This window comes from Paroedura picta, chromosome 14, assembly GCF_049243985.1.
Source record: "Paroedura picta isolate Pp20150507F chromosome 14, Ppicta_v3.0, whole genome shotgun sequence".
Taxonomy (NCBI): Eukaryota; Metazoa; Chordata; class Lepidosauria; order Squamata; family Gekkonidae; genus Paroedura; species Paroedura picta.
The window spans coordinates 17,919,242-17,928,870 of NC_135382.1; the positions used below are offsets into that span (position 1 = coordinate 17,919,242).

The 9,629-nt window shown below is 49.4% G+C and overlaps 1 protein-coding gene across 1 annotated transcript; it reads right to left on the reverse strand.

Annotated features, from left to right (window-relative positions):
* Positions 1-841: 841 nt before the first annotated feature.
* Positions 842-9,316, reverse strand: CREBL2 (cAMP responsive element binding protein like 2). The gene is made up of 4 exons (XM_077310012.1): positions 9,078-9,316; positions 6,737-6,934; positions 5,768-5,915; positions 842-3,472 (listed from the first exon to the last, which is right to left on the reverse strand). The coding sequence occupies exons 1-4, from the start codon at positions 9,090-9,092 to the stop codon at positions 3,468-3,470; spliced, it is 366 nt and encodes a 121-aa protein (XP_077166127.1). The 5' UTR covers positions 9,093-9,316; the 3' UTR covers positions 842-3,467.
* Between the last annotated feature and the right edge of the window lie 313 nt (positions 9,317-9,629).

Consider the following 9,629-nt stretch of genomic DNA (forward strand, 5'->3'; position numbering starts at 1 on the left):
AAGAGTGGCAAATCAAAACAGGTTCTCCAGATGAGAGGTCACTGCTCTTAATCACGACACCACACTGCCTCTCTTGTCCCCTTTAATCAGCCAACAGCTCCCTCCACTGGAGCCGAGAACACCATTCTGGGAAGGAAGGCGCCGTGTTCCCGGCACAGATGGCAGAGGGAGGCAACATGAAAAACTATCACCGCTGAACACATGAGCCTGCCCACGTCCCCTTCCTGCCATATTGCACTCGCCTACACCAGGAAAGGCGTAGGGGGGGGGCTTCTGAGGGCCACGGGCTGCTTCAGGCGCCCCAGAGATGTTTCAAAGCCTCCCAGAAACAGCATCAGGGTCCCCACAAGCATGAGGGGCTTCTGCCCAAAAGAAATATCGCTCTCCCAAATGGGCAGGTGGGAGCCGCTTAAATCTCCGCTGCCATCTGCCGCCTCCGAAGAGGGAAAGATTGCAACAGAGGCCTTCCGCGAGATCTCTCTAAATGCCTCAGAACATGCTGTCCTGACCGTGAGATTTGTCATGTTACCCAGTCAGCGAGGGAGGGCTTCTCTACATAAGAGGCCAAGAACGAGGCAGGGTGTGCGTGGGTGTGTGGGTGTGTGTGTGAGAATTAACTCTGGAGAAAAGCTGTAACCAGAAACTGCCTGATGTCAGATCAGAGCATTGGTCCGCTGAGGCCGGAATTCTCTCTTCACACTGACGGATGCTCTCCAGGGTCCTTTCTTTCAGGAGAGGTCTTTTGCATCACCTACAAAAAGTGATCCTTTCTCAGAGATGCCGGGGACTGAACCCGCACCCAGCACCTTCTGCCGCTTCAAAAAAGGCCCACAGACAAAGCTTGATGTGTCACCTGCTTTAATAAAAAGTAACAAAGGGGGCAGATTTGGGTCTTCCAATTTACAGGATTTTCTCCACACCATTACATGCAAGCAATAGGAAGGGTAAGGAGCTCTAGGTTCTCCCTCCCGGAGGCACAAGGACGGCTCTGGCCAAAGAGGAGGACGTGATGCTTTGGAACCCCTGGAGGAAGGCAACCAGCTCTTCACAGCTCTCTGTGCATGCTCCGCTCCCTCCCCATCCCCTCCCACGAGTTCAGCATGAGAGGTCTGGGTCAGCAGCCAGGAAAAATCCCTCCTGCTCCCCTTCCACGGCAGCCAGCCAGCCAGGTAGGCAACCAGCACCGTGCCTCTCCCAGAGCCGCTCCTTGACCTCATGCAGCGAGTGAGAAAGATGGGATTAGCTGGGGACTCCAGGAGTGCACTAATCTGGCAGGCTGTCGAGAGGCCCGATGGTGCAGGCATGATAAGACCCAAAGCGAAAGGCAATCTGTTTTCAAAAAAGGGGAAACACAGCCATTGGCTTCCCAAGGGCCTTGTCAGACTGGCCATCTCACAAGAGGATGACTGCAGTTGTTTGCTGTTTAAGGAACTGAGCGCCCAGATCAAGCGACAGCTGGCCTGCCATGTAAGTACCCATGGCCCTGGGAGGAGGAAGGGTGGGGGAGGAATCAAGCCACTGTTGTGGGCGTATCACCCACGAGCACACACTCTGCACCCATCTTCTGGAAAATCCGTGAGCAGTGTCAATTCTGGCTCTCTCAGCTAAGACGTGGGCAGGGATGCCATTCCATGGAAGGAAGGGTTGCCCCTTTCTCGGGTTGGGAGAGGGGGGACTCCTCAAGCACTAGAGCTCAATGGAATTTTGCTACCTGGATGATGCTGACTGCTTCTCCACCACTGGAGATACCACCTTCATTACTGGCGGCTCGTGGCTCCTGATTGTCCACTTTAAACCAGGGCTGCAGTTCTAAGAGGCAGGATTACAGCTACTGGAGTGTATGTGTGCGTGCGGCAATCCTGCTTCCCAAGGACCCTGGCTGCCATTGAGGTTATTTCTACCCTCCGGCTGTGAAGAACCAGTCAAAAATACACACTAGGTCTTGTTAACGTCTCCAGGGGAAGCTGGGGGGTGGGGGGGTCTTCATGGTCACGCTTCCTGTGCCTTGCCTCTCCATCACTATACTAGGGGTGGGGTGGGGAAACAAGGATCGTGCAAAACAGTAAAACACCACACAATAAGCAATGCAAGATGTTGCCAAAAAGTACACGTGTCACAGAAATCAGGGACCCTGGGGCGTATGCCCAATGCTTTTTTTTCTAGTGCACAAGACATATGGCATTCATTGTCAAGCCCAAGGCTACGTGAGTCCTAAAACTGTCTTGATATACCCTCTTGCAGCTCCCACCCACTGGTCCTGTGCTGGAACACTCACATTGCACCTCACCAACCCTGGAAAGAGAAACTCGGGATTGCGCCAAGAACTTCTGAATACTCCTCTGGGCAAACAAGTCAGCGAAAGTATTGTTTAGTATGTGTACGCAGAACGCCTCCAGATGGGGACCCAAAGCCTCTCATTCAAAAGCAGGCTACCTCGGGATCAACCGGGTCTACTTTAAGGTACGGCATTTTAAAACTCCTGAATTCAGGGCTTCTTTGCTTCATAATCTACTTGGCAAGATACGGACAGTTGCACGATCAGAGAGAACAAGAGATTTTAGCTGTTGCACAGCCAGACTCGAGGTCCAAGGCCTCTTGCTCAGGGCAAGAAAGGAACAGCGGAAGAGAAACTTTTGAGAGCAGAAGAAAGGTGGGAGTTTGGTGCCTCCCCCCGCCCCACCCCCAAACCCAGCAGTCAGAGGATGAAAGCAAGCACAGGATGCAAGCTAAGAAAGAAGCTGGCGGGCTAGCAATGGCTCAGAAACGACTCAGAAACGCTTCAGTTCCATGAAGGGGGTAGGATCATGGACCTTACAACCCTGCAGGCGGGTCAGTATCTACAGCAGGTCAGTATTAGCCCCCTACTGGAGACAGCTGGAACTGAGAAGAGCGGGCTTGGCTAAAACTCCGCAGGGGGCTGACGGGCAAGATGGGCACATTCTGGTCCCCCGTCCACAATCGAGCCTCGAGAGCTCAGAAACGACAACAGTGAAAGCAATGGGCATTTCCCTCACATCCTAGCTTCACCGCACACCCCACAAATAAATAACCCCATGCAGACTGACCCCCCTTCCTTCTCCGATTTTAGTGCACAATGTCTTCTTAAATAACTATGACCTAAGTACAACACCGGCTAAAAACTCTACGACAGCAACAAGAACCCCCGGTCAGGATGTTTCTTCCTCCCTCCTCCCCAACACAGGCAGCATTCCTACTGGCCCGTAGGCTGCAAGGCAGAAAAGAAAAACTCTGGGTTACAAGAAGTTGCAGATTGACTTGGGAGGGCCCGTGGCCAGTTCTCTCATGGCCAACCCGTTGCGATGGCCATCTTCTACGCAAGGTGGCCGCCGGCAGGCATCGCTGCGACAGAGAAGGAGGTCCGCGCGAAGGTTTGCAAGTGGCCACTTCTCAGTTATTTCAGGTTTTTAAAATGTGGATGTGGTCTCCCTCTCACAGCCGCCCGATCTTCACCCTGAAAGAGAAGGCAGACCGGACTGCAACATATTCTAGATAGGTTCAGGTGGGTAGCCGTGTTGGCCTGAAGCAGCAGAACCATGTCCAGTTTATTAAGGCTTTATCCCAGTGGTTCTCAACCTTCCTTTAACACAGTTCCTCATGCTGTGGTGACCCCCAACCATAAAATGATGCAAGTGTTCTTTCACTGAAATTAAACCCAAACTGACCAATGGCGTGAAGATCCATTGTTTGTGATTGTCCATAAATTGTTTTTTTTCCCCAGGGTTTCTCAGTTCTGCCTCCTGTCCCACCATGCCGATCTCGCTCTTTTCCGCTGCTCCAAACAGACAAACACTCTCTCAATCTACCCCGCAAGGCTGTTGTGTGGATGCCCCCCCGGCCAAACTGCCCCCACCACCACCACTGGCCAAGCTGCTTGCCCTGCTGCGACCCCTGTGAAAGGGTCGTTCGACCCCCAAAGGGGTCTTGACCCCCAGGGTTGAGAACCACTGCTGTAGCCCATAAGCCACACACCTTTAACATTCAGGAACTTTTTAAAAGCCTGTGAAACAGAAGTTCGACCCACCCGTAACTCAGCCATGATACAAACTGCTCAAAAACAGTCTGACGCATGAAGTATCGGAAAAGGATGAATATTTCAGCACCTATTTACTAAAACATTTTCTGCTTTGTATTTTGGACGCTAAAATACATGGGATGACGAGTGCCATTGGGCAGTCACAATAACGCTGGTTTGGAGGTATTTGGAGACAACAGCCCTTCATCTGAGCCGCTAGCGGTGCGCTGCAGTGAGCAATCACACAGGACTGTCTCAGTTTAGGAACTGTTGAAACAGAGAGACAGACTAAATTCAGTAGAGCAGGGGTAGTCAACTTGTGGTCCTCCAGATGTTCATGGACTACAATTCCAATGAGCCCCTGCCAGCATTTGCTGGCAGGGGCTCATGGGAATTGTAGTCCATGAACATCTGGAGGACCACAGGTTGACTACCCCTGCAGTAGAGTGTTTAATTCCAAGATAAAGTAGAGAACGCTGCCTCTTCGCATCTCTTGAGCAAGCATTCCAATTGTAAAGAGTTTATGTATGAGCAATGCTGGGCCTTTTTGAGTTAGATTCTCTGATTCGCATAGAGCCAAGCGCCTCATTTTAGCCTCCGCATCGTCATGCCATCCTGACCAGCTGCACTCATGTGCCGACGATACAGAAAAAGCTGAGCTGTTTTTAAACATTAAGCAAGCTATATTTTTATTTTATTATTAAATATGGCCTTCCATATCAAGGTTAAGATTCTTGGGAGACCAATCGCAAGTCTCATTACAGCAGAGCAATACATGGTGACAAAGTTAATATGTCAAGAAAAAAAGATGCACTGAAGTTTCTTGGGTTGTTCTGTTGGGTCCAAAAGCCAGTCCTGGGAGCCTTATAAAAGGCACGGTATTCTTAATCTTATAATGCCAAGTGGGCTAAGCAGCATAGTTTGAGTCCATTAGCACCTTTAAGACCAACAAAGTTTTATTCAAGGTATATGATATCACATGCAGGCACACTTCATCAGATACTGCACGCACACAAAAGCTTATACCTTGAATAAAACTGTGTTGGTCTTAAAGGTGACACTGGACTCAGATTTTGTTCAAGTCCTATATAGCTTATTCACAACTCCAGCCTGTCATCATGTTTACGCATGACGGACTCTAATCTGGTGAGTCAGGTTTGATTCCCCTCTCTTCCACATGCAGCCAGCTGGGTGACCTTGGGCCTGTTCTCTTAGAGCTGTTTTTGCAGAGCACTTCTATCTGAACTCTCTCAGCCCCACCTACCTCACAGGGTGGCTGTTGTGGGGAAAGGGAAAGGAGTTTGTAAGCTGCTTTGGGACTCCTTTGGGTAGTGAAAAGTGGGTATAAAAAAACAGCTCTTCTCATTCTCAATCAAAGCACCTATTAGTGGCAAAACTGAAAAAATCATCCATTCATTTTAAAAGTATATCCCACCTCTTTGCCTCAAGAACCATTCAAGCTGGCTGCAATTTTTTAAAGCATGTGGGTTATGGATCAGTCTCTCCCTGCTTCCCCACATGCCTGGCACCCATTAGCACCCATTGTCCTCAGTCTCTTCTCCCACCCATTTTTTAAAACCGCACCCTTTTCTGCTTCAATCCTGGACAGCTTTCAGCAGTTCAGACGACTTACTAGTTTACTCACTGGAAACTGGAGTTCCCTGACATCCTTAGACACCGACCCAGCCGGGCAGCCCTAGGACAAGAAGAACGAGCCTCACCATCCACACTTACACGGATTGTGGTTGTTGTTGTCTGCCTTGACGGCTTTGGCGAGCTTGGTGGAGTTCTGCTGGGGCTTGCTTGGCTCTTCCCCGCTGAGGAGGGCTTTGATTTCAGAGGGGATTTTTCCTTGGTCCATGGCCATGCACCACTGTTTGTACTAAAACATACACCGAGAGAGCAAATGAACTGGTCAACTGACTGCACCACAGAAATGGAGGATGAATTCCAGCAGGATTAACAGCTGCAGAAACCTTTCCTCAGCTGTGATGGCTAAACATCCCCCTCTCTGCTCCAAAGCATACTCAATGCCACACAACTGCTTGGCGGGGGGGAGGAGAGGAAGCCAGGATGGGGGACTGGGGTTCGTAGGTCAGCTGCACTGGTTCCTCTTTCTTTTTATGAAAGAGGAAGCCTCTAGCACTAATGGTTGCAAGGATGAGAACATCAGAGAAGCCATCTTGGATCAGGCGGATGGCCCATCCAATCCAACTCGCTGCTTCACACAGTGGTCCAAACGCAGGTGCCACCAGGAGATCCACCAGTGGGGCTAGAATGCCTGAAGCAGCAAGGATATAGAGCATCACTTCCCCAGACATAAGAACATGAGAAGCCATGTTAGATCAGGCCAATGGCCCACCCATATCAACTCTCTGTCATATAGAAAAACACTTTCTTTGTATATATAGAGAAAAGCCTAACTGTCTACTTGTTCTGTTGCCTTAATTCAGTCTGCTGTGGAGGCAAGCAGAGAGGAAGTGTGCTCAAAGGAGCAGGAAGTCTCCAAATGAGCCAATCAGGACACTGGGGGAGACACTTTGAAAAGTATCAGGAAGTTCCTGATCTAACTATACAAAATGCATATCTCCTCCAACACCCCCTTCAGGACACTCTTTATATTCTGCTCCATCAGGCACACCATAGATCCCCCCCCCCAAAAAAACAGGGTTAAGGTCTGAAGACAGAAAGAAACTCAGTTACCATGTCCAACTCTTCTCGTAGGGCACAGATTGCCCTCTCTCTACTTGACACCAGCTCTTCCAGGTACTGGTAGCGCAGCTTCTTCCGCGCTCGGCATTCTCTCGCACTCTGCCGACTCCTCTCAAGCTTGGCTTTCAAATCTATTTTGGCTGGTTTACGGCCTCGCTTTCCCGGCTTCTTCACTTTGCCTCCAGCGACCTAGAAAGAAGGCCCAAAGCATCACCAACCACAGATTTCTCAGGCATCCAGGTGGGGGAATGCTGAAAGAAAGGAGCATGGCCAGCATCCTCGCTGGTAACATTACTGCGGCTTCTCTGGTTTTCTCCAGGTTCTTTCTCTTATGAGAGGCCAAGCAGTATTCTAACAACTTCCATCCCCAGCTAAAAGAGTAGGATACAAATACTAATATACCCCAGCCTTCTGTAAGGGTTGCCATTGTGAAGTGTTTTAAACAGGTGCTACATAAGTATTATGTACTGTTATATCATCTGAAATTGTCTGGACCCTGCATATCTGAGGGACCGCCTCTCTGAATATGTTCCTCAGAAGCCTTTCAATCTAGTAACACCGATCAGCCAAGGATTCCTGGCCCTAAAGAAATATGTCTGGCCTCAACCAGAGCGAGGGCCTTTTTGGTCCTGGCTTCTGCCTGGTGGAATGAGCTCCCAAGAGAGATCAGGGCCCTGTCCGAGCTTGCCAAGTTTCGCAGGGCCTGTAAGACAGTGCTCTTCCACCAGGCTTACTGTTGAGGTCAGTCAGAAAAACATCTACATCAAAATTCCAGGTCTCCCTCCTGCTCCTCCTCCCTCTCCTTTGACCCTTTTGACACCACTCCCAAACACACACACACACACTCAAAGTCCCGCTGGTCCAAATCATTACAACCCCAGTAATCATTGCTGGTGCTAAGACACTGGTTGAATTTCATAGTTATTGAATTGCTTTTACCTTATGTATAATTCTCCTTGTTTTATTGGTCTGGCCCAAGAACAGATCCCATGACAATCTGGAAGACCCATTTTCAATTCTCTTCAGTAGTTGACTAAAACCTACTCTACTAAATTATAAAGTCAGTTTTAACTGGGAAGGGCATAATTATTCTCTTGTGTCTTCTACTTTGTGATAGTAGGGACTTTGTTGATATTTTAAATACTCGGATTATACTACATGTGTTGGGATAAGAAGAGTGACAGTATTCCTCTGACACATAATCAAAAGAAAGTATATGAAAGGATATAGGAATCCTTCTGCTTGATTTTTTTTCAGATATAGGCCTCCTAAAGAAACACAGCTAGAATGAACATTTGTAGGCAATTCCATTTGAAAATCACCACTGCCGGTCTATATTATTAGACGGTTCGAATGTGTGAATCCCCACTCTGCTGCAGAAGCACACTAGGTGATCTTCGACACACTGGCAACCTAGCCTGCCTTGCAGGGCTGTTTGGAGGATAAAGGAGCTAATGCTCCTTGCCACCAGGGAAAAGTTGCGGAGTTAGAGGGCAAATGCGTTTATTCTCTGTTGAGAATTCTTGGGCATTGTGTAAATTTGTTTTTTTGTTTTGTTTTAGTTTTTATGGTTTTAATTGTGTGTGTATATGAATGATTGTAAACCACCGCAAGCCAGCTTGGCTGGGAGTGGCATGTGAGAAACCCATCCATATATGTTTGTTTATTTATTATATATTTATATACCACTGTGTATGTATAGGTGAGAAGAGCCTCTTGTGGCGCAGAATGGTAAGGCAGCAGACATGCAGTCTGAAGTTCTGCCCATGAGGCTGGGAGTTCAATCCCAGCAGCCGGCTCAAGGTTGACTCAGCCTTCCATCCCTCCGTGGTCCGTAAAATAAGTACCCAGCTTCCTGGGGGATTAAACGGTAATGACTGGGGAAGGCACTGGCAAACCACCCCGTATTGAGTCTGCCATGAAAACGCTAGAGGGCGTCACCTCAAGGGTCAGACATGACTCAGTGCTTGCACAGGGGATGCCTTTACCTATGTATATGTGTATATGTGTGTGTATATAATGTATATATTATACACACACACATGTATATACATATATATAACCAAGTTTCAATCCTACGGCACTTTTCAAACCAACACAGTTTCCTTGAAGATGTGAGCTTCCATGCCCCAGCACCCTTCCTTAGGCCCAATGCCCTGCGAACCACGGGTCGCCCCCACTGCACTGTGCCTGAGGAAGGGTGCTGGCGCACGGAAGCTCACCCCTGCATTAAGCTCTGCCGGCCTTGCAGAATCCATCCTGAGCTTCAGCGAAACAGGCTCCTGCAGCCAATAGACCAGGCGCGCCCCCGCGGACAAACCAGACCACCTACTTTGCTGTCGTCCATAAGTGCAACCCCGGGGTGCTCGCAGGGGCAGAGGCGCGCTCACCCTCTGGACCGGGACCTCGCTTTACATGCTGCTGCAGCAGCTGCTGCTTCCTTGTTTTGAACTCTTTCCACTCCTGTACGCACCCAACTCCCGCAGCGCCCCGGTGCTCGCTGGGAAATGTAGTGCCAGTGTCATCGGCTCTGCGTCAAGAAACAGGAAGCATTGGAGCGTCAGGACTACCATTCCCAGAATGCCGCAGAGGTAGGCGGTGCGATGGTGCGCAGAGGACGAGCGCAAAGAATAACGTCATCCGCACCATAGAGATATGAAAGCGAATGCTAGAGCGTCACATCCTGGGACTTTAGGCGGAGCCGCCTGAGTTCCGGCGTGGAAAGCCGGTGCCGGAATGAGAACTACATTTCCCAGAGGCCTCCAGCAATTGCCCCGCACGCGATTACCTGGCTGCAGCGGAATTTGTGTGCATGTTAACTAACTTTGAGCTAGCGAATTATGTTTTATGTGGGTTTTACTGCTTGATTTCACATCGATCTGCG